The sequence below is a fragment of the Capricornis sumatraensis genome, chromosome 1 (assembly GCF_032405125.1).
Source record: "Capricornis sumatraensis isolate serow.1 chromosome 1, serow.2, whole genome shotgun sequence".
Classification (NCBI taxonomy): domain Eukaryota; kingdom Metazoa; phylum Chordata; class Mammalia; order Artiodactyla; family Bovidae; genus Capricornis; species Capricornis sumatraensis.
Window position 1 is genome coordinate 4,135,669 of NC_091069.1, and position 24,891 is coordinate 4,160,559.

General features: G+C 53.2%; 1 protein-coding gene across 2 annotated transcripts in view; it reads left to right on the forward strand.

Moving 5' to 3' along the window:
• The window catches only part of AK8 (adenylate kinase 8), a 133,058-nt gene that overhangs the window by 55,544 nt on the left and 52,623 nt on the right, over positions 1-24,891 (forward strand). For both annotated transcript variants that reach the window (XM_068979688.1, XM_068979696.1), the window contains one exon: positions 5,184-5,273. In XM_068979688.1, coding sequence (XP_068835789.1) covers positions 5,184-5,273 — 90 coding nt within the window. The remainder of the gene's footprint in view (positions 1-5,183; positions 5,274-24,891) is intronic.

The window sequence follows — 24,891 nt, forward strand, 5'->3', positions numbered from 1 at the left end:
GGGGGCCACAGTGAGCAACATATGGGATCTTAAGTTCCTTGATCAGGGATTGAACCTGTGCTCCCCCGCATGGGGAACTCAGAGTCTTAACCTCAGAGTCTTAACCACTGAACCACCAGGGAAGTCCCAAGACTTTTATTAAAATGCTTTTAATTTTACTCATTGCAAGCCTGTGATATGCACTACATTTTATTTGGTACACAGGGAAAGTGCAGGAGAAAGAAGAGGCACTTAAGGATGGAGGTGGGCTCTGCTGAGCTGGGGGAGAGGGGGAATGAGGCGAGGCGGCAGGGCTTACCCCAGCACAGCCCCAGGTCACATGTGTCTGAAGCCTCAGTGCTTCCACTCTCTAGCAAGAGGGTACTGTTGCAGTATTGTCTTAGAACATTGTAGAGTGAGGTGGCTACAGGCAGGGGTTTTAAACCATTCTTTCCTAGTAGAAGTGGGCCTTCCCTGGTGGCTCAGATGGGGAAAAGAATGCGTGCAAAGCAATACAGGAAACCTGGGTTTGATCCCTAGGTTGGAAAGAGCCCCTTCTCCAGGGGAGGTGGCAACCCACTCCCGTATTTTTGCCTGAAGGATTCCACAGACAGAGAAGCCTGTGGGTTGCAGAGAGTCGGACAAAATGACTGAGCAACTTAGCACTTTCACTGTTCCCAATATAAGCACTTAATGTTACACAATTATCTCTAAACACTTCTCTGGTTGCATCTCACAAAATTTTAATATGCTGTGTTTTATCATTCAGTTCAAAGTATTTTCTAATCTGCATTTTTTTTAACCCATGCATTATTTAAAAGTATACTGTTCACTGTCCAAATATTTGGGAATTTCCCAGATTGTTTTTTGTCTCTTTAATTCTCTTGAGGTCAAAGAACATACCCTATATGATTTCAGCCCTTTGAAATTTATTGAGACTTTTTGTACGGCCCAGCACATGTCTATATTGGTGAAATACATGTGCACTTGAAAAGAATATATACACTGGTTTTGCTGAATATCGTGCTCTTAGAGTGTCAGTGAGGCTGAGGGGTCCGGTGGTGCGATCATTTCTTCCGTGTCCTTGGTGACTTCTCTCTGCGTATCATTTCAGTGGCTGAGAGAGGTGCGTTCAAAACTCCAGCTCCGCCTGCAGGTTTCTCTCTCTCTCTGCCGGTCTCTGCGCCCCGAAAGCTGAAGCTGTGTGTGCACTGGGGGGCGTGGGCTCTTTTTGGTGCAGTCTCCCCTTAGTGCTAGGCAGCACTCCTCTGCCTCTCCAGTAATACTCATTTTCTCCAAGCCCACTTTGTCTGATAAGTATAACCTCTATTCTTTCTTTTTTTGAACTATCCGTGTCTTATATTCTAAATATGTGTCTTGTAGACAACACATAACTGCTTAAAAAAAAAAAATTCAGCCTGACATTTTCTGCCTTTTAATGGAAGTGTTTAGTCCATTTCCCTTTAAGGTGATTTTTTATATGGTTGGTTTCAAGTCCACCATTCAGATTTTTTGTCTTCTATTTGTGTGGTGGTTTTTTTTTTTTTTTTTTTTTTTTTTGGCTATGCTAAGTCTTCATTGCTGCCTGTGAGCTTCTCTAGCTGTGGCTTGAGGGCTCCAGAGCCTGGGCTCAGGACATGTGCACGGGTTTAGTCGCCCTGCAGCACGTGGGGTCCTCCCGGACCAGGCATCGAACCCCGTCCTCTGTGTTGGCAGGCGGACCCTTAGCCACCAGACCACCAGGGAGGTCCTTGTTCTTTGTTCTCCCTTACCTGCCTGCTTTTGGATTGGTCAAAAACGTTTGCTAGTAAGCCACGTTATTTCCCCCACTGCCTTTCTTCCTGTATCTCCTTGCTCCGTCTTATTTGTGGCTGCTCCAGGGGTGACACAGTACCCGTCACAGTCTGTCTTGGATTAAGACTGTGCCTCTTCCTGGGGAGCAGGAGAGCCTGACAGCAGGCTTTCCCTTCACCTTGCTCTGGTTCTTCCTGGTGCTGTAGTCACACATTTCACTCCTACGTATGTCATCAACCCTACAGTATATTGTAATTATTTTTGCTTTAAAGAGTCATTTTTTTTTTAACTCAAGAGATGGGAGGAAAGGGCTTTTATATATACTCAAAATCAACACTTTTCACTCCTTTGTTTAGATCCAAGTCTCCATCTGATACATCATTTTCTTTCAGCCTAAATAACTTCCTTTAACATACCTTGTAGTGCAAGTCTGCTGGTGAAGTTCAGCTTTCATCTGTCTGAAAATGTCTTTATCTCACCTTCGTTCTTGAAGGATGTTTTTGCTGCATATAGAAATCTATGTTGACAGGTTTTCCCCCCTCGTAGCACTTTAAAGATATCATTTCATTGTTGCATTGACGCATTTTGTTGCATTGCTTCTGATGAGAACTCAGAGATTATTTTTTATCTTTGTTCTCCTATATATATAAAGCATCTCACCCACTCCTAGTTGCTTCTAATATTTTCTGTTTGATTTTCAACAATTTAACTGCAATGTATCAAGGTGCGGTTTATTTTGTGTTCTTTTTGCTTGGATATCAGAGAGTCTTGGATCTATGGGTTGATACTTTTCATCAAATTTTGAAAAATTTCTCCCATTATTCTCTCAAATATTCCCTCTCTCTCCCCATCCCTCCCTCCCTCTCTCTCCTCTTTTTGGAACTCTAGTTACATGTATGTTAAACTGTTTGGTCTTGCCTTCCAGCTCTCTGAAATTTTATTCTTTTTTTTTCCCCCCAGTCCCCTCCCCACCTTCTCTTTGCTTCAATGTGAATGCTTTCTAGTGCCTGTTTTCCTGTCTTCAGATTCACTGATTGCAGCTTATTCAGTGATGTTTTCCATATAAGACTATTGTATTTTCCAGTTCTGGAAATTCCATCTGGTTCTTTTTTATAGTTTCCATTTCTCTGCTGAGATTCCACATCTTTTCATTCATTTTAATTATCTTTTCAAGTTTAAACATATTCATAATAGCCATTTTATAGTTCTTATGTGCAGATACTGACATCCCTGTGATCTCTTAACCTATGATACTATGACCTGTTGTCTCCCCTTGTAGGGGTCACATTTTCCTGATAGTTTTTGTTTGTTTGTTGTTTTTGATCTCAAGCATCGTTTTATTATACACTGGACATTGTGGTTCTCACATTCTTCACTCTGGATTGTGTGGTCCTGCTTTGAGAATATCACATGAAAAAGAGCTGAGTTCTAACAGGCAGTTAGTTAGTTTCCTGGAGGATCAGCTTGACCTCATTGAGGCTTAGTTTTAGTCTTTGTTAAGGTGGGACTGGGCGTCCCAGGTGGCACTGGGGTAAAGAACCCTTCTGCTAATGCAGGAGATGTAAGAGGCAAGAGTTCAATCCCTGGGTGGGGAAGATCCCCAGGAGGCGAGCATGGCAACCCACTCCACTATTCTTGCCTGGAGAATCCCATGGACAGAGGAGCCTGGCGGGCTACAGCACATAGGGTTGCAAGGAGTCGGACACGACTGAAGCGACTTGGCACGCGCCCACCAGGTGGGATTAGGTGTGCTCCCTCTGGGGCCTGTGTATCCTCACACCTGAAGCACGGCCTTCCTGGAGTCTCAACGTGGGTCTGCGGCGCTGAGCAAGGTCTCTGACCCTGGCCTTCACAGGCCGGCCTCATTTTGCCCCGTTAGACCCCCTGTCGGTTCCCAGCTACCCTGTGGCCTTTCTCCCCCAGGCCCTGTGGAGCCTGCCCGATACACGGGTGGTCTGGCATTGATCAGTGACTCCAGGGAACCCTCCTGCAGGTTCCCAAGCTTGCCTCCGCCGCCCCGCCCATTGTTCTGTCCTATAAAGTCCAGCTGCCTCGAGGCCCCAAGCTCCAATGCTGTGTGCCCCTGCTGTGTCTGGGTTCCACTTCTCCCTGGCCGTGGAATGGGCAGTACCCGTAGGTCGAAATCCAGGGTGAGTGAGTCCCACTCGGTGTGTGTCCTTTCTCAAGGATCACAGCCCCGCGTGTCTGCTGACCACGTGCCTGAAAAGAGTTGCCTTGTATGTTTTGTTTAGTTTTATGGCTTTTTATGACAGAAGGGAAACAGGATACCTGCTCCTCCCTCCTGGTCAGAACTGGAGGCTCAGCCTAGTTTTGGTGTCACACAGACCTGGGTTTGAATCCCAGCTCTGCCGCTCACTGGCTGGTGACCTAGGACAGCACACAGCGCCTCTCCTTACCTAAAAAGCTGCCGTTAGCCTGAGGGCTGGACAATACCAAGCATGACTGGCACAGTGCTTGGTGTAGGGAAAGGTCTCGGTTGCCTTTATGCCTCCTCATTAGCGAGCGAAGCCGCAGCCACTCTGCACATGGTCGCTGCTGCTGCACAGAATTTAACATGTCATTCAGAGGAATCCGTCTTTGGTGGGCGTCATCCTCAACATTCACCTTATCCACTTAACTTTAGGATTTCGATTTCTTCAACGTAGGAGGCCAAGTCCTTAGCTTTAAAGTTAAGAAAAGTAAGACTGTGCTATTAACAACTCATGAAAACGTGGCTGGACCCTTCCGGCGCTGGCTGCCAAGGTTTTCATAGCCAAGGAGAGGGCAACTGTGTTTATTCCTCCCATGCTTGGTAACTGGCATGCCCTGTGTGTTGGCCCCAGCTGGGGTCTAGAGACACAGCAGTTGCTCGTGACAGAAAGACACCTGTGCGTCCCTTTGTTGTACAGCCTGATGGTGTGTGTGGACTCGTCATCACAGGGGGCCGTGGACACTCTAGGGTCCCCACCCACCACTGAGTGATAACAGGGTGAAAGTGGACATCACGCTGGTCCACAGGGTTCTCTGCCGGAGTGTGTCCACCCCCAACAGCCCTCGGAGCCGCGGGCTGTACTCCCCGGTGTCGTCGAGGCCCTGCGGGTCCTTCTCTGGTGGTGACAGTCCTTCTTATGTCTTCTCCACACCGTCCATTTTTAATATGTCCTTCACCAAATGCATTCTTTTTCATTCCACAGCATCCTTCCTCGGCTTCTTTTTTATTTCCAATTCCTTTTTGATACTTCCTTTCACTTGGACACACGCCCACACTCAGAAAACCCTTTTATATTTTTTTCAGTGACCTTTTTTCTTCCCCCCAGCAGGCAGCACTGGGTCTTTGTTTTGTTTTTTCCTTCTCATTCTTCCTTCTATTTAAAATTTAACGGGCTTCTTTCTGCTCCTCTCTCCTCTAGTCTGCTGTGGGCAACTGCTCAAAGAAGCCGTGGCGGACAAGTCCAAATACGGCGATTTGATCCAGCCATTTTTCGAGAAGGAGATAGCAGGTAGGCCTTGCTGGCCGTGACTCCCAGAACCTTCCAGGCTCTGGAGAGAGACTGCTCTGTGTGAGGCTTATGGGGCACCTGGGGGCTCCAACTGGGAAAGACCACCAGGAAATGGAAACCAGGCTTTCTGGGAAGCAAAGGCTCTGGTTTTGTTCCCCAGCTGGTCATCCTGGCTTCCAAGCGATGGGGGGCTGGGGAGCAAAGTCTGTGAATGTAATGCATTTTACTGAGGGTGTGAAGTGGCCCTCTTTCTCAAGAATGCTCGCTGTCACTTAAAGCTGGGAGCCAGGAGAGGCCCAGAGCTGCCCACCTCTTTACCACCTCCTGTCCCAAAACACCAGGGGCCAAGATTCTGATCTGGTCAGCAGTCAGAAGCCAGGAGGCTCAGACAGCCTTGCAGACCTGAGGACTGACCTGCCATGGATCCTCAGGGGAGGCTGGACCAGGTCATCTTTGCAGACCCCCTCTGTGACCTAAGCTCCGAAAGTGTGTCCTCGATCCAACCCTGTTCTCTGCCGTTTCCCTGAGTCCACAGATGAGCCCCAGAGAAGGGACGAGGTGCTCAGGCCACAGGCATGCCGGCTCACGTCTGGGCTCCTCCCCGGGGCGGTGTGTTTCCTCGCCCACATCTCCCATCCTTGTGTAAAGGGCTGTATGTAGCTTCTCTGTGCGGTGAGCACAAGCGCGTCATCACGTCTGCTATGATCAGGCACTTATTATGAAGAAGGCCGACCCAGAAGGAGGAGAGGGCCGTGGAGACAGTCAGTGCGTGCGTTGGCAGGGACACCCTCACTGCCCAGTGCTCCTTCCTCCTCCTGCTGCTTCCAAACAGGCTGCTCGCTCCTGATCCCCGCTCTGAGGGCCCGTCTGGGGAGGACGACCTGGCCTGGCTCTCCCCAGGCCCTCCTTAAGGTGTCGTGGACCCTGCGGTGAAGTTCCAGTGAGGCAGGCAGAAAGGGATCACCCGGGCGCGACAGTCAGAGGAGGGAGACACGATGGTCCGGGCCGGCGAGTCTGTTCGCATCACCGGCTGGTCAACAGGGTCAGCCAGTGCAAGCTCCGGTGCTTCCCCGTCTGGTTCAGATCCTGGGGTGCCCGCCCAGCCCCGCAGCAGCCACGAGGCCCAGGCGTCTCCGTGGAGAGATGGAGACAGAAACCCCGGGTGTTGGGTTCACATGAGCGCGGGCTGGGGTGTGCACATAGGCATGGGCCATGGGGGCAGCCAGCAGGGACGGAGGCCCAACGCCTGCTCAAGCTCACTCGCCCTCCAGCGAGCCCAGCTTCCCCGTTGTTGAGACGGGGGATGGGGGTGATTGGCCCTCTGGAAAACATCTGTTGCGCTAATGAGAGAATAAGATAACAAGTTAATAGGTTTATGTCATTTTAAATGTTGCTGCATGGTATCCCATCGCACGGACTGGGTGGGTAATTTGTATAATTCTCCCTGAGAAAGCATTTCGTGGTTCAGAAAGAAAGACAGTGGGACAGTGACCAGCCAGATGAGGCAATGTTGACAGGGGGGTAAACCTCAGGCAAAGGGAGGCAGAAATTCCTTGCCTCTTCTTAGAGACGTTCTGTACCTTTGAGTTTTTTTATTAAAATAAAAAGTTGTGAAAAGTAAATATTTAGGTGGTTTTCAGATTTGCACGCCTTTCAGTGAGCCTGTAAGGCACTCTCCTGTGACAGGGCAGGTTTGCAGATGCTTCTGATTAGGTCAGAGGGAACGTATGCCCGGGAGGCCGGTGACGCTGCACTAGGGCGCCCTCCCGCCCCTGGGCACCGGACGCTCGAGTCCTCTGTGGCTTTGCATCTCGGGATATTGCCTAGTTATTCGTTTTCTATCATGGCTGAAACAAAGTCAGCGGTTTGGAACAACACACATTTCTTCTCTCCCGGTCCTGGAGGTCAGGAGTCTTAGAGTCACGTGCCGCAGGCCTGCATTCCTTCCTGAGGAATTCTCTGGGGACGGTCTGTTTCCTGGCCTTTCCCAGCTTCCGGAGGCCCCTTCCTCTATCTTCACAGTCAGCAGTGCAGCCTCTTGAACCCTCTCTCTCTCTCCGCATGCTAAACACAGACCCAGGGGGCCTTTCCACTGGTGGTCAAGAGGCAGAGTTGTTCTGGGTTTTATTTTCCTTTTTTTTTTCTGGTGGATACGAAGGAGACTGAGCGCACACTTCCGATTCCCGTACAGGGAGCCAGACCTGGGCAGCTTCAGTCTTCAGTGCTTTGTGCTGTTTCCCTCCGCAGCCTTCTCTTTCCTTAGACAAGGCAGCTCTACACTCCTCCACTTGCTGCAGAATGAAAGACACAGCCACCGCCACCATCATATCCTCCTCGCAGAAGCAATAAGTCCTGTCATTTCACTAATCCCCATCTCGCAGGGATAACAAAGAATGCCTTTACATTCATCACCACTAACAGGGGCTCATTAGCGGGCTGTGGAGACGCTGCCGGGGAAACCAGAGCGCCCGGCTGCTGGAGGACGCTCGCGGGAACCACCCAGGCCGGCCGCCCGCGTCGCCGCCCGCCCAGCAGAAACAGGAAACGGAAACTTCAGTGATTCCCCACGGAAGTCGGGCTTGAAGGGAAAGTCGGCCTGCACCTGGAAGCGCCGTGTTGCCACCTCGCGGGCCGGCGTCCGCGTGCCCGCGGCCCGCGTGGCCGGCGTCGCGCCTCAGGCGCAGACTTGGGTGGGGATCGACCACATCAGCCCTGAGTCCTGAACCCAGAGGAGACAGACGGGAGGAGAAAGAGACAGGGTTCTGAGGGTACAGCTGGGCTTCCTGACACGCCCCGACCAAGTCCAGACCTGGGGAGGCAGAGGCGTGACGGGCCGGGCCGGCCCAGGCCCTCCCCCGGAAGAGCCGAGTGGGGCCGCGGCGGGAAGCGAACCCGTCCACACGAGGCCCAGGGCCCGCCAGCCGGAGGGTGGGAGCTGGAGGGGCAGGGCCCCCCGGGGACTGACTCTCCTCTCCCGGGGGTGAGGCGGGCCGGGGGCATGTCTTCTCCCCACACTGCCCTGGGTCAGAAGGGTCCCCGGAGTCCGCACGCGCGGTGCGGCGCAGCCTTGAACACTTTCGGCCACGGACGGAGCGTCTGGGAGAAGGAGACTCGGCTGCCCCTCTGTCCTGTGGGGCCGCCCGCACCACTCAGGTTTCCCTCCTCAGAACCTGGTGGTGGTTCAGATAGCTCAGCGGGGGGGGCCAGCTGCAGTCCTGGGAACCCCCGCCGGGGTTTCCCCAGATGAAACCCAGAAGGTTCCAGAAACCCTGCAAGGATTTCCAGAAATCCTGCAGGGGCAGAGAGTATGGTAAGGACCCACAGGCCTGGTCCCCGGGGCAGAGCCCCCGCGCCTCGGGGCCGGTAGATGTCACTGTCAACACCCTGCTCTGCAGCCAGCCTAGTGTAGACCACCCCCATCACTCCCTCTGAAGGCGGGCAGTGCCCTTACAGGGGCTGGACCTCCTCCGCTGGGGACTCTGCCCTGTGCTCCCGGCAGCTAGCCACACCTGCTGCCCGTCTCTGGGACTCCTGCCCTTGCTCCACCGGCCTGGGAGCTGCGAGTCCATCCCAGGAGCATGGTTATCACGGGGTGTCTTCACAGCCGTCGCCGCCAGCAGCCCAGAGAGTAGACCCAGATGTCAGCGTCCCCCCACGGAGCCACTTCCTCTTACTGCCCCCTCGGGGCCTCCCGATGTGATGTCCCAGCCTCGACCTCCGAAGACTCAGTTATGTTCTTTTATGTCCTCACGGGTGCTGCCAACACCTCCTCCTCTCAAATCAGCCGCAAAATTAATAACCGTGCTGCTGTCCCGTCTTCCCACGTTTACCGGGCACAGGACTCCAGGGCCCCATCTTCGCTCATCCCAGTCTCTCGATCCCGGGCTCTTGGCGGCTGCACTGTGGACGGAAGGTTGGGGAGACGCTTGTTCCATGCTCCAGATTTTGAGATACATAGGTCTGACCTCCTAAACTCTGACTCGAGCTGTGCTGAACAGAGCAAGTTGGCTCTCCAGGGCCCCACACGGCACTCCTCACGCAGCCATGTCCCCGGTGGGCACAGAGGAGAGGCTGCTCATGACACGGGGCCAGGCCGCCCAGCACGCAGGCTTGCCTGCCTGGGAGCTCCTGTTACTTGTACATGGTTGCAGAGCAACTGAAAACCCTTCTGGGCTTTTGGAAAAATAACTTCTCAGCTTCTAAAAAACCATTTAACCTTCAGTGTCAGTGCCGGCAGGCTCCATGGCCGTTTTATACTGGGGTATGTGTGCAGGCATTGTTTTTTTCTGCCCAGGATTAGCCAAGGGAGCAGCTAGAACTCAATTCTCTGCTTAAACCATCGGTGACTCACAGTGGTCACCGTCTCCAAATGACGTGCCCTGAGCCTTCTCTGTGCTGCATTCCTACCAGAAGGCCTTCTGGATGTGAGCTTCCCAAGGAAGGCAGCCATCTGACCTTGCTTATTGAAATTCTCGTTTCTCAAGTTTGACTTAGCATAAAAACTAACTCCCTCATTGGTCTCAGCTCACCCTAGCGCTTTTTGGCTAAGGTCAAGTGTAGTGTGGGGCCTTCCCAGGTGGCACAGTGGTAAAGAATCTGCCTGCTAATGCAGGAGGTACAAGTGACGCAGGTTTGATCCCTAAGTTCAGGAGATCCCCTGGATAAGGAAATGGCAACCCACTCCAGTATTCTTGCCTGGGAAATCCATGGACAGTGGAGCCTGGCGGGCTACAGTCTGTGGGGTTGCAAAGAGATACAGCTGAGCACACATAGCTTTTAGTCCTTCTCCTGGGAATTCCAGCCATAAATTACAGTCCTGTGGCTGCGGGTGGTAGATGCTAATATAACCTCATCCCAGACGACTGGGTCTAATCAGTGGTACGCCACCATCTCTGGTTCAGAAGGGTGGCCTTCTCCCCCAGCTCTGGTCATTGTTCTCATTCTCGGATGTTGCTTGTGTTTTCTCTGGAAATTGGTGACCCAGGCAAGATATTAAAACAGCTGAAGGTGTATTTCATCCTCACTGGTTTAGTCTTTGCTCTCAGTGTGTGAGATGCTTGCCTAGAGCTGTCCCCATCGTGCTCCGTTCATGCAGGGATGTCAGGCGGGGGGGCCGCCAGTGACAGTGTGTCCCCGGGGTGGGGTTTCAGGTCAGACCCTGGCTTTTCCCACCTCCTGGGTCTGCAGGGTCGGAAGGGAGAACTGAGCACCTGCACCCAGGTGCTGCTAACCCAGCACCTGCCAGACTGGCTCGTTGACCAAGGTGTGGGGGGCGCGGCTCTCCTCACTCACTTCCACTCTGTAACCAGCCCCGCCCTGCCAGTATCCCCCCAACAGCTGGAGGGGGTTCAATTGAAAGAAGGCCTGGATTCCTTGGCACACATACCAGACATACACTGACTTTTTCAGGTGAGAAAACAGCTCTTTAATTGGCATAATAACTTTCCCCTAAATGCGCAAGTGTTGGCATGTAGAAAAGATAACGCGGAAGACAGATCATTACCCCGTGTTACCCATGCCTGCTCCCATAAACCCCGTTATCGCCAAAATATTTCTGTCTAGAGAAAGTCCCTCAAGGCCTAATAGAACCTGAGGAGAGGCTGGAGGTTTGAGGGAGACTCCAGACTCTTAATTTGCACCCTTTCTGGTAATGAGACCTCACCATGGCCAACGCAGCCATCAGAACACGAACAAGCCGAACCAGCCCCAAACTGGCATGATTACGAGCATTTTCGAGAGGCTTCCGTGAGTACACGTCCCAGGAGGCCTGGATCAGAACTCAGCCGAAGGGCTGCCTTTTTTTTTTTTTGAGGGGGAATTAATATTCTCCTCACTAAATGCACACTAAAGATTCGACAATACACCAGCTTTTCTCTTTTGTTAAAACCTTGCAAAGAGTGGCTGAGTTGAAAGACAAAGTAAATCTTCCCATCTGAGGAGGTAAGCGGCTTGCTATTTCTCGTTTTTTTTTTTTTTAATAGTGCAGCCTCGGCAAGCTGCTAGCTGTCTTACCACAGAGGGGAGACCCCGAGGGACCCCGGCCGGTTTCCAGCAAGCCTTTGCATGTGGTGTGTTTGTACCAGCTGAAGACAGCGCATGACTCTCTAAATAATTTACCAGTTGATTAATGGACTCACAGGGGTATAATTAGAAGAGAGAGAGACTGTGGGTACAGTAACCGGTACAGTGCTTGGGGGAGCAGGAGCCTTTATTTTTATAAAGAAACTTTCTAGGGTGCTGGGCGTTTGAAGCTAACTTGGGAAGAGCTCAGTGCCTCTTCTCTTTTGAAGTGGAAATAGGACAGTTTGAATCCGTCGAGTTTAATTTTTCACAAGCTTTAGGGGCCCTGCAGTGCAACTCCCTTTTTATTATTGAAAAAACTCTACATTTTTCTTTCATTTTTCTCCGCACACACACACATGCACACACAGACACACAAGCAGCCCAAGCAGTAAGTAATAAACACATTAATTTACTCTTTTACTGAACGTGTATTTTATTCGCTGCACCTCCCCTGGATGTGTCCCGACGGCCCCCTCAGCACCCCCACCAGACCCCCCCCGTTGGGCTGCCTGTAGGTTGATTAATGGACACCCCAGTAATTTATGCATTTTTAAAGGAACCCTCACCTCCGTCTTGACAATGCTTTTGAAGTAGCTCCTTTTTTCAAGTCAAACTTTTGACTTTTCCGCTGGGACCGCTACAAAGATTTTCTCTGGAAACTAGGTAGGCGCCTTCCTGCCGAGACGGCCCAGCAGAGCAGCGGGTCTCAAAGTGGGGGTGCGTTGTGAGGGGCAGAGGCGTGTAATGAGGACAGCTGTAGAAAGGGGGTCAGCACGCTGTTTATCAACAGGGTTGTGCCCCTAGAGGGTCCAGCTCCTGAGTTTTTAAGAACTAGGCTTTGGCTGCAAGAGTGGCATCGTCTGTCTGCGTTATTAAGATGACGCCCTGCTGGGGCATTGGCAAAGGTCTGTGGCCAAGAGGTTGCAAAGCTTTCTGTTCGGTGGTCAGAGCAGCGGAGAAACTGAGGCAGCGAGGGGCTCTCAGTTCACCCGTGTGTCCAGTCCGTGAAGTAGCCTCTCCCCCTGGAAGATGGGGGCCTGGCCACCATGGCAGTGTCAGCAGAGGGGCCGTGCAGATGGTTTTCCTGGGCTGAGTGTCCGTCGGGGGCTTGCCGTGTGTCAGGCATGGAGATCACAAAACCGGAGGGGAGCCCAGAGGGGCAGGGTGTCCTTCTCATTCCGACCAGGGCTTCTGGACGCGTCTCCTCTCCACGGGCAGCCCTGGTGGCTTCCAGCCCACTCAGCTGTGAAATCGCCTGTGACAGGCCAGGCCCCAAGGCCCCCGCCTTCTCCTCCAGCCAGGAGTCTCCCGCTCACACCCCTCCAGGCAGGTGTAGCTTGAAGCCCCTTGCCCTCCGAGTACCCCAGGCAGGGATCTGACACTGGCTCTCCTCTCGGGCTGCGAGCAGGGCCCAAGGGGTGTCGGGGAGGCTGCCCTCAGTGACCTTCTGCAGCCCCTACACTTCGGACAGTTGCCACATCCCTGAAACAGACTTCCCATGGGGGACTTGGCACAGCTGTGATCACCAGGGAGGGGGGGCACAGGGCCCTCACCCTGCAGCTCTGCCCTGCTCTACCCTGCCCTGAGCTGAGCAGGAAGGGGGCTCAGGGTAGAGAGAGGTAGGTGGGTGCGATGGGGCAGAGGGACACAGATGCGAGAGAGGAGGGACGCGTGTTGAGTATACACCCACTCCAGTATTCTTCCCTGGGTTCCCACGGACAGAAGAGCTGGGTGGGCTACAGTCCATGGGGCCCCAAAGAGTCAGGCACGACTTAGCTACCGAGCATGCGTGCCCTTCCCCTGCCCTTCCCCGGGGCATCCAGACCTCGATTTCTCCCATCCGTGGCCCTGAGCACTGGAGCCCTTCTCCACCTGGGCATGGTCAGGTTACAGGGAGGTAAGACGGCCCTCCTCTGGGACCCCTCCCAGCACCTCCCGCTGTGTGTTTCCACTTGGGCTCCGTCTGCTCCCCAGTCCCCATCGCCAGCGTGGCTCATAGTAGGAGCTCAGCAAATGTCTGTGAACGAACCCATGAATGAATGAACAGATGAGGGCACAGCTGGTGTCCCGGGACGGCACGGCGTAGCAGAGCCAGGCAGGCCCCCCCTGTGGCGGCGGGGGCCCAGACACTTTGCCCCACTGCCTGCATTTCTACATGGGTGAGACCCCATTCATCTTAAGGAACAAAGGGAAAACAGGTGCCGGCGGGCGGCCCGAGGGGTTTCCAGAGAGGTGGCCCGAAGTGTTCACTCCTGGAGAGTGGAGGGTGAAGCTGCAGGTTTGGGGTGTGCACTCACCACTCTAAACTCTAGTGCAGTTCAGGTTGTGCCACGGGGTGACCTCGGGCAAGTCACGCAGCCTCTCAGGACTACAGCGTCCTCATTGACAGCGTGAGCTTTCCACAGTACCGTAGTCATGGTTTGTTAGGTGTCCACGTGAAAATGTGTCTGTGGAACGTTTAACACCATGCATGGCACCCAACTGGGGCTCGCCTGGTGGCTCAGATGGTAAAGAAAGCACCTGTGAGGCAGGAAACCTGGGTTCGATCCCTGGGTTGGGAAGATCCCCTGGAGGAGGGAAAGGCTACCCCCTCCAGTATTCTTGCCTGGAGAATCCCATGGACAGAGGAGTCTGGCGGGCTGCAAAGGGTCACGAAGAGTTGGACACAGGGGTGCGACTGTGACTTTCACACTTTATGGGACCCAACAGACCACTTATCAGATACTATTATTATCATTAATAGTGATAGTAGTCATCATTCTCATAACGATAGTAGAAATCATGGTGGTAGTAGCAAGGCCGTGTTTGTTTACATGTACCTTACATGTACATATGTGTATTTAACACGTGTATGTTACACAAGGTCATAGACACAAACATACATGTATGTTTCATAGGTGGACTTCTTTGATACCTTATTCTCTTTCTGTGACTGATGCCAGCTTGGGGCACCTGGTCCCCGTGGTCACCAGGAACTGGCCAAAGCCTGGTCCACTCCACCTCTGGGGCCCCACTATCAGTTGCAGCCGCCCTACAACATGATGGCATAGAAGGATGGCTGCTTCGTTCTGCTCCTGATGTCCTGGGTCAGGATTTCAGGCAGGGCAGGGCAGGAGGGCTTGACACCACTGTCTGACTTGGGCCTTAGTTGGCACGACTCTTGACGACTGGAGGCAACTGGGCTGGATCATCCATCTGGGGCCCTACGTGTGGTTCTTGGTCCTGGTGTGGACCTGGCTCCTTGCTTCTTCTCCCCGCTGCATCTGCTGGGGCAGGACCCTTCATCCCCACGCCTGGTGCCTGCAGTGAGGTGCTCAGGTCTCCCCCTCGGTGCAGCGTCGCCATGTGGCAGCTTGGGCTTCCTCGTGTTGGTCAGCCCCCACGTGTGATCCTAGCTTCCCCCACAGCAAGGATCCCAAGGAGGCCGAGAGCAGGCGTCGTGGATGGGGTGGAGGGTGGAGGATGCGGTAAGAGCAAAGGCTTCTTCTGACCCAGCCTCCGAAGTCCCAGAATGAGCTTCCAGCTGATTCTGTCCATTAACCGAGCCAAGATGGGCCCAGATTCAAGGGGTGGGGGGCTCAAGCCCAGTTCTCAGCTGTAGGAAAGTGTTAGTTTCTCGGTTGTGTCCGACTCCTTGCAACCCCATGGACTATAGCCCACCAGGCTCCTCTGTCCATGAGATTCTCCAGGCAAGAATACTGGAGTGAGTAGCTGTTTCCCTTCTCCGGAGGATCTTCCTGACCCAGGGATCGAACCCAGGTCTCCTGCTCTGCAGGCAGATTCTTTACCGTCTGAGCCACCAGGGGAGCCTGGGGGTAGGAAGGCCACCTCTAATCTGCCGCCACAGGGAAGGCTTGCGTTCTGGTTCCATTTGGGAGTGGCTGCATCTGGTGACTGAGTGAGGCTGAACACAGACGGCCTCATGGGTCCTCAGAGCCGGGGGTGGCCTGGCTGCAGACCTGCCACCTAGCAGCTTGCCGGGAGCTCAGAGAACTGAGTCCAGTTCTCTTTTTAAGAGGAAGAAGCCTCAGCTGAGAGGTAAAGTGACCTGTCTGGGGCACACCACAAACGAAATGCAGAGAGGAGGGCAGAATTCACGCTGCTTCTTCCCCTGTAAAGGGGGCGGAGAGCAGAGACGGGGCAGGTGGCCCCACAGCCCAGTGGCCTGGGTTTAATTCTGGGCTCCCTGACCCATTTGTGTGTGGCCTGGGGCACGTTTCTTCCTCTCTCTGTGCCTCCAGTTCCTCATCTGTAAAATGGGTTTGTTATGAAGATTGCAAGAATCAATACTTGTATTAGGAAAAAACCCAAGCTCACAGCAGAGCTGAGTCAGCACTATAGCGCATGTACTTGTCAAATCAATGCGTCAATGCGTCTTTTCCACCCAGAACACCGGGCTCATGGTTGTTTCCTGGTTTCCCAGGACTTGCTGACTTTCTCCTCACAGATCATGTGAGCACCGGCCTTCCCGCTGCCCCTGAGATGTGGGGGATATAACTGGTTCTGAGCCCTGACTGCATTAAAATGGAGGGAAAATCGTGTTCCGGAAACTCTTTGATCCATAGCGTGCAGTTAGTTTAACACTGCACTTTCCAACAGTCCAGTCCATATCTGGATTGCTGGCCTGTCTCATCTTCCACTGAAAGGTGTAAAAGTGGGTGTTAAGATAGGAATGGCTAATGATCCGATTGTCAGACACAGTGTGTCTCAGTGAGCATTTTTATTAAAAGTCTTCTTAATTTGCTAAGTGAAGCCCCATTCATTCAGAGGATGGCCGTTCTTTATTTATTTGGGCTGCCCTGGGTTTTGGGTGCTGCATGCAGGTTTCCTCCTGTTGCGGTGAGCGTTGGCTACTCGTGTTACAGAGCGCAGGTTCCAGGGCATGCGGGTTTTAGCAGCTGTGGCCCATGGAAGAATGCCTGCTTTTAAATGGTCATCTTTTTCTTTTTCTCATCTAGAACCTCATTAGCGAGATAAGCTCAGGGCCCCCAGTTGGAGTTGCCCCTCTGCTGCAGGGGGTTCAGCGGTGCCGGCACCTCACGTCTTATCTTTGCTTTGGCCCCAGTAGACGTGTCGGAGAGGGGAGTGATAGAAAGTGATCGAAACGAGCAGCTGCTCACCAGGGGCTGAGCAGCCTCCCAACTGTTAAGGGCCCAGCCCTAACGTACTTTTCTGGACTTGAAAAAAAAAAGCCGGTGTTAAAAAAAATTGTTGGCAACCATAGGAAGAAAACTTCCAGTTGAAATTCATTTGCTAACTCTGGGAGGAAATAAAGCTTGTAAATTATTTTTTAGGCCTTTTTATTTTGTGTTGCAGTATAGCCCGTTAACAAGGTTGTGCCAGTTGCAGGTGGGCAGCGAAGGGACTCAGCCATACATATTCGTGTATCCGTTCTCCCCCAAACTCCCCTCCCATCCAGGCTGCTGTATGACATTGAGCAGAGTTCCCTGTGCTATGTGGTAGGTCCTTCTGGGTGTCCATTTTGACTATAGCAGTGTGTACATGTCCATCCCAAACTCCCTGACTATCCCTTGCCCCAGTTTTCCCCCTGACAACCGTAAGTTCCTTCTCTCTAAGTCTGTGAGTCTTGTTCTGTGTTTTAAGTTGATTTGTATCGTTTCTTTGTGGGTTCCACGCTTAAAGGATGTCATATGCTATTTCTCCTTCTCTGTCAGACTTACTTCACTCACTATGATGATCTCTGAGTCCGTCCATTGCTGCAAATGGCGTTATTCCGTGCTTTTTAATGGCTGAGTAATGCTCCACTGTGTGTGCGCACCACGTCCGTGTCCATTCCTCTGTCGATGGACATTTAGGCTGCTTCCATGTCTTGGCTACTGTGAATAGTGCTGCAGTGCACATTGAGGTGCATAGCTCCTTTTGGATCATGTTTTTCTCTGGATGTATGCCCAGGAATGGGATTGCAGGCTCATACGGTAGCTCTGTTTTTAGTTTTTAAAGGAACCTCCATACTGTTCTCCATAGTGGGTGCACCAATTTGCATTCCCACCAGCAAGGCAGAAGGGTTCCCTTCTCTCTACACTCTCTCCAGCATTTATAGTTTGTGGGAAAACTTGTAAATTTTTATTTTTTTTTAAATCGTTATCTCCTGGCACCATTATCTGACAAGTAGATTTAAATATTGTTGTTGAGTACTCGAGATGTTAGGAAATAGATTTTTGGAACCTAAAGAAGTCTTAGAAGACATCTGTTCTATCTTGTGCCTGGGAAACACTGCTGGCGAAAAAAGGCGCTTGTCAGGGCAAGTGACTTGAGTTTACGGAGGAAATAAGTTCTCCAAGGGGGCTTGCTTCCCACCCCCGAAGAATGGTGGAGTGCAACCAAGTGGAATAGCCATCCCACTGTCTCCTCTTCCCGTCCTGTACTGGTTTTAGAAATGGTGCGTTTATCCTTTTAAGAGCTCACTCGGGGCGCAGGATCCACAGCTGACCAGCAGGTGGCAGTAAATAATAAACAAAGAGCATCACTGAAGGCCCCCTGGCCCCAGGCCTGGCTGGCGCCGCACACGGTCCTGATTTCCGGCTGCGGCCGCGGGGAGGCCTTGCAGGCCTCGGCTGCCAGGAATCCGCGCCATGCCGAGGGTGGTGGGCTCCCAGAAATGGTGGCGTTTAGCTTTCACTGAACTATAATGCTTAGTAAGTCGGGGCCAGGAAGAGCCCAATCCACAGCCTGAGCCAAGCCCCCAGCAATCTGGGGGAGAGACAGACTTGTGGGGGAGCGGGCGCCCTGCTTCCTTCAAGCATCAGTATGCGTGAGATGGAACTAGAAAACGAAAACAAAAGCAGTGCTTCTTTCTCCTCCGCAGCGCAGCGCAGCTGGGGCTCCTTTCCAAGACGCTCCCCTTGGCGGGGTCAGGAGGGGGCGGGGCCCGGGAGCTGTGCTGGGATGTGGCGAGGAGAAGAAAGTGCTGAGTCCCCCATGAACCCTGACAGATGCCAAGTGTCCCCTTTACTTTTCAAATGGGGCCTTGAAGAAGGAAGACGCTACAGGCTCTGTGTGTGGTGGGGGCAGGTGTGTGTTTGTGCTCTATTGTGTGCGGAAGGGTGTGGGGTGTAGTGAGTGTTGTGCGTGTGGGTGTAGCCTGTGTAGGGTGTAGGTAGGTGTGTGTCCTGCAGGGATGCGTGCAGGTGTTACAGGTGAGCGCCCGGGCGTGTGTAGGGTATCGGGTGTGTGTGTGAGGTCCTCAGCCTTTTCTGGTCTGCCCTGGGGTGACAGGAGGGTTAAATGGTGAATCCTGGGCATGCCAGTCAACCTTGGGAATCCTTTACCTTGAAGCACCGGCTGAGGGAGCTGTTTCCTTTCCTCCATTGTCCATCTCAGCCTTTTGGGGCCAGCACCGCCCTGGGGTCCCTGCCTCCCCCAGCTGAACCCTGGTCAGGGATGCTCACAGGGATGCGGAGGCTTGGACCCCAGGCGCCAGCGGGGTGCGAAGTGCAGCAGGAAAGGTCCGGGAAAGGGTTTCCGGCGAGTCCTCTCTGCCCTTGCCTCTGGCTCCCACTGGACTTCCACGAGCTGGCCTGGGAGCTCTCTTGGGACCCTCCCTAATGGACGCCACTGGCTCTCCAAGCTGGACTGTACCGAGGATGCAGAGTTGCCTCCCAGGAAGAATAGTCCCTTCCAGTCACCTCACGGTGGTCTGACTCGCAGGACCCTTCCTTCTGCGTGAGCCAGGGGACCAATAGGCGGGAGGGAGCTTGAACATGCCTCCCCTTCAAGACCAGGATGGGCCAGGTGTCCTGGATGGGGTCGGTGGGGGGCCTGGTGGGTCCCCCTGGGGCCTGAAAGCCTTTCACTTGTGACCGTGGCTCCCCGTCCAGCCTTGTGCTAAGCACACCCAGCCGGCAGGGAACAACAGATTGAGATTTTAATAACCTCGAGGTCAATGTGAGGACGGCTCTCTCTCGTGGAAGATTTTCAGAAAAAGAAAAAAATAACACCTGAAAGCATGTGATGTGGCCTTTATGAAATAATGGGATATTCATATCTCGCACTTTGCTAAATTTAGGGTTGACAGGACGTTTCGGAGACGCAGCCCTTGGCAGTAGCTTATACACAGGGTAAGATGTTAGCTGTCAAGCCCAGAAATCAAGCCTGAGGCACCTGACTCAATGGAGAGAGACTCGAGGCCGTGCTGGAAATCTCTCTCCGAGAGGAGGATGAAGGGCAGTGGACAGCATTATCAAGGAGAATTTCAGCTTCCGGAAGAACTCCGCGGGCGAGCTCTGTTCTGCGTTTTTGCTGAACTGGCCGGTCAGGCCATGCAGGGCTGAAAAAGTGAACTGACGGCCTGCAGTGGCGGGGGCAGGGGGGCGGGGGGTGGGGGGAGGCAGCAGCCAGACAAAGGCACAGGGCAGAGAGCCTGACGCGGGAGACACAGGGGTGGGCCTGGGAGTCGTACCGAAGGTGGGTCTTCCTGCCTCACCCTTCACCCCTGGGCCTGAGCTGCCATCACCGGGAGGGCCTCTCAGGCAAGGACACACCTGGGGCGGTGGGCAGGGGGAATCTGTCATTGGTTTTAGTGGCCAGCAGTGTTTCCCAACCTCCAATGGGGGAGCATAGCCCATCCCTGGGAGAAGGCCCCTGGTGATGCCCAGAGCTGTCCGTGCTTCGAGGGGACCAGCAAACCTCTGTGGCCTTGCAGCGTCTGTCTCCCAGGTCCCAAGAGCCTCAGTTACTGATGTTCAACCTTGACCGAGACACATGGAGGGCAGCGGCCTGGTGTGCGTTCTAAGCAGCTTCCCCAGGATCGCCTAGGGAGGGCAGATCTGGACGGGTACCATGATGCCAGGCTCCTGGGCCCAGAGTAACAACAGGCAAAGGCTGTCTCCAGCCCTTGGGTCCCCGCAAAGTGAGAGCTGCTTCTGGGGCTTGAGGACAGCCTTCCAGGGAGATTCATCCTTTGACCCGCTGCGACAGTGTCTCACAGTGATCGTTTCAACTTCTTTTAGGCCTTTAAATCGTTTCCTTTAGACAAAACACCCACTTTGTTAATGGAAGCCGTTAAACATGTTTGGAAATCAGAGAGAGTAGAATTAGGAGCCCGAGGGGACCCACCACCAGTTCAGGGAACCTGCGTGTTCTGGATCAACGGAGCAATCCCCTCCCCACGTAGGATTATTTTGAAACTAATTCCCAATGCCAAGATGTATTCCTTTGACTACCTATTTAGTTCACAAGTATGTTGTGGAGTGGGTGAAAGGGAACCCTGGGGGAACCCATTGCCATGGGACCTGACTCGGTGCTTGGGAGAACAGGCCTGGTTTCAGGAGATGGAGCTGTGTGGTCATTCATTCGTTCATTCAAAGAGTGTTCACTAAGCACCCGCCGAGGGCCTGGCATGTATACCAGGTGTGAGGGTAGCAATGAGCCTGACTTGGCGAGGGCCCCTGCTCTCTCCAGTGAGGGGTGAGGGTGTAGGCATTAAATAAATACTCCACCGATGATTATTGATCCACAGTCGTGGGAAGCCCCTCTCAGGAGAAGTGCTCATTTGAGAACCTGCAGAGAGGGGCTCGTTTTGGTATTGGCTAGAAACTGGGGTCTGCGTGAGTGGCCGCCTTCTTCCCCAGCTTCAGGGGCGGCGAGACCTTTTCCACCTCCGAACCCCTCGCTGTCACACCTCCCAGGTCCTTCGGCTCTTCGGCTGGGATGTGTTGACTTGTGTTATCGTCTCTTTCAACTCCAGGACCCTGAGCCCCCGAGGGACCGGCCATCGCTCGTGGGGCATCAGTGTGGCCTCTCCTCTCTCCCCTGTGTGTGTGTTGTGTGTGTACATGTTGTGTGTGTATATGTATGTCAGCATATGCTTCAGTGGTTTCCGTGGTAGCTCAGTTGGTAAAGAATCTGCCTGCAGTCCAGGAGACCCAGGTTTAATCCCTGAGTCTGGAAGATCCCCTGGAGAAGGAAATGGCAAACCACTCCAGTATTCTTGCCATGGACAGAGGAGCCTGGCAGCCTACAGTCCATGGGGTTGCAAGAGTCGGACTTAGCAACTAAACCACCAGATCTTACTATCTACGTCGTTTACTTGCTTCCCCCCCTCCTCATTTGATATTCTGTCAGATGCCTCTTTCCAAGTCAACACAGATGATTTTTTAAAGGTTTCCTAGTAGCATGCTGCCAGAGAAGGTGATGGCACCCCACTCCAGTGCTCTTGCCTGGAAAATCCCATGGACGGAGGAGCCTGGTAGGCTGCAGTCCATGGGGTCGAGAAGAGTCCGACTGAGCAACTTCACTTTCACTTTTCACTCTCACTCATTGGAGAAGGAAATGGCAACCCACTCCAGTGTTCTTGCCTGGAGAATCCCAGGAATGGGGGTGCCTGGTGGGCTGCCGTCTATGGGGTCGCACAGAGTTGGAAACGACTGAAGCGACTTAGCAGCAGCAGCAGCAGTAGCATGCTGCATAGATGTCTCGTCCTTTATGTGAGCTGTCCTCTCTGATGGACATTTGAAATCGTCTCCATCATCCCTGTTATAAAGGGCACTGAGATGGACATCTCCATGGGCGCGTCTTCTGTCCTCTCTGCAGTTGTATCTTAGATGTAAATTCTTTGGAACATGATTGCGGGACCACGAGGCATGTACATCTTAACTTTTGATGCCAGTTGGGAGATTCCCTCTAGAAATCTTTGCCAACTTAACAAGGAAAAAAAAGAAAAAAAAAAACCAAAACAACCCCAAACCAAGAAGTCTCTTTGTGTTTCTGTCTGGTCAGACTTCTTGGCCTTGAGTCGGATTTCTCCCCAGCTGAGCAACTGGCTTGCATAGGTCACTTAACTCACAGCCTTCTGGGGCCTTGGTTTCTCAGCTTTGAGATGAGGGTGGTCAATGGGAAGACCTTCCTAGCCTCTCCCTCTCTGAGCCTCCGGGCAGCCTCTGTTGCCCTCAGAAGCTCAGTGCTCAGCTGTCCACCCCTAACTGCAGCTTGGTCTCCAACAGCACTGATTAGTGAAGAAAATTACTTGCCCAATGCACTCCTCACCCGCGTCAACAGAGGCCTTCACTGGGCCCAGGGCATCCGTGGTCAGCAAACTAATTACCCCAGTGGCCCCCCCGCAAGGACAAGCCTGTTTCAGGCCCACAGCCTTCTCCTGAAGCCAGATTCACGCTCAGATGGTCAGGTTTATAATTTGAGGGTCCCTGTGCTTACCAATGGCTTCATCATGGCCACCTGATGGGACTCTGGGTAAACTTTCAGAAGGAATTAAATTTATACCCGCACCTCCCTTCAGAAGACCTCAGTGGGTCTGGCAGGCCCCATGAGTTGTCTCCAAGCCCCGTAACAGCTGGTGAGGCAGGTGTCATAGAGGAGGACTCTGACGGTCAGGGAGGTCCCACAGCTGGACCCCAGGGCTCTCTGCTCAAATTTGCTCCAAGAAAGGCGCCCAGGGGAGACAAGAACTGAGTTTTCTGGGTTTTATTCTAAGGAACTCTTGTAAAGGCAGCAACACTTCCTAATCTTCCTGCCTACCTTAGAGCTCAGCCCACTCACCTTCCCCGCCTGTAGGTGAAGATCCTGCCCCTTTAGTTTCAAGGCTGATGGGGGCAGGTCTGGAGAGGGATGCAGAGAGCTTGTTGTACCTCAGCCGGCCTCTCTGATGGGGCATCGATGGAAGCGTCCCTCAGCCCCTCCAGGTGCCCAAGGACCTGAGGGCGCTGTGCTTGTGGGGTCAGCAAAAGATGATTTACTCTCCTTTTATCTGTTTATTTGGTCATGCCGTGCAATTTGCAGGAACTTAGTTCCCTGACCAGGGATTGAATCTGGGCCACCGCAATGACGGCGCCGAGTCCTAACCACTGGACCACCAAGGAATTCCTTTTTTTATTTGGTGTCCTTTTAGAAATTTAAAAAGCTGGAGCTGCTCACAGCTGGTTTGCACTCGGGGTCCTCAGCCTGAGCTCTTTGCAGACTTTGCTGTTGCGGTCTTTCCTGTGCTAAGTCATGTCTGACTCTTTGCAATCCCGTGGACTGCAGCACGCCAGGGTTCCCTGTCCCTCACTGTCTCCCAGAGTTTGCTCACACTCATGTCCATTGAGTTGGATGGTTGCCATCTGACCATCTCATCCCCGGTCGCCCCCTTCTCCTCCTGACCTCAGTCTTTCCCAGCATCAGAGCCTTTTCCAGTGAGTCAGCTCTTCGAATCAGGTGGCCAAAGTATTGGAGCTTCAGCTTCAGTGTCAGTCCTTCTAGTGAATATTCAGGGTTGATTTCCTTTAGGACTGACTGGTTTGATCACCTTGCTGTCCAAGGGACACTCAAGAGTTGTCTCCAGCACCACAGTTTGACAGCATCGATTCTTGGGCGCTCAGCAGACTTCACAGGAGGTAAAGTGCTATCTCCTAGCCACATCCTTGGAGTCTGGACCCCAGCTGGGGACTCCACTGGCTGATCCCACAGAATGGGCTGTCCTTGTGCAAACGTGGTGAAGCGCACGTTCCTGGGCGTTCTAGCTCAGGATCCTGAGATCAGCCCCTGTGTGTTCTTTCAGTAAATGTGCACTGAGGGCCTGTGCCCAATCCTTCCCCAGATGGCCAGGGAGCAGGCGGATCCACTTCCTTCCAGAAGGCCTGGCAGGACCTCCCCACCCCCACTTCCCAGAGTCCCTCTGCTCCAGCCATGCTGGCCCTTTTTCCATGCCTTGAACGTGCCAAGGTTGTTCCAGCCTCAGAGCCTTGCCATGAGCTCCACCCTGAACATCCTCCCCAGATCCCCGTGAGGCTGACCTCAGCGTCCAGATCTCGGCCAGCTGTGGCCTCAGAGACCATCCTGGATCCAGCCAAGCCAGCATCATCCCATCGCTCGGTTTGTTTCTTCCTGGTATTTATGACTTTCTGAATTGGGTATGTATTTATCTGTGCACTGTCTGTCTCGCTGGCTGGAGTGTAGACTCCAGGAGGGCAGGGCCCTTGGCTATTTGTTTGCTGTGGTTGGCAGCCTCAGGCCCCGAGCCCAGGCACAGCTCGGGTGCTACACAACGCTCCACCGGACAGACCCTGGGAAAGGCTTCCTTCTGGATGGGTTTCAGTTTCCGTGAGAATCTCTGTACACAGGGGTAGGCCTGGCCTGGAAGGCTGTATAGCAGATCTGTGACCCTCCTTGTCTTTGACCTGCATTTATTTCTCCTGACAGATAACGTGAGGTTTCTGGATCAGAGAAAAGCTCTGTTCCTTATTCACACTGTGGTCTTAGCGGTGGTTCCCCGCACCTCGACTCCTCACGGGGGTCTCTGGTGGGAGCCAGTGTGTGCTGCCTGTGTAGGGAGTGCAGCGCGGAGCTGGGGGAGGGGACCCCCGAAGCCGTGACAGCTGCCCCTCTGCCCTCCCCGCCCCTGCCCTGAATATGAACAGCTCCTGGGGAGTGAGGGGGCAATTGGTAGGTTTCCTACCCCTGGGATAAGAACAGAGGACTCGGGACAGGGGTCCCTAAATCTCTCCATCTTTAACTGCCCAGACTTGCTTGAAATCAGCCACCCTGTATCCCAGGAGCGAGCTTAGAACACCTTGACCGTGGGGGAAGCACGCGAGGGTTCATG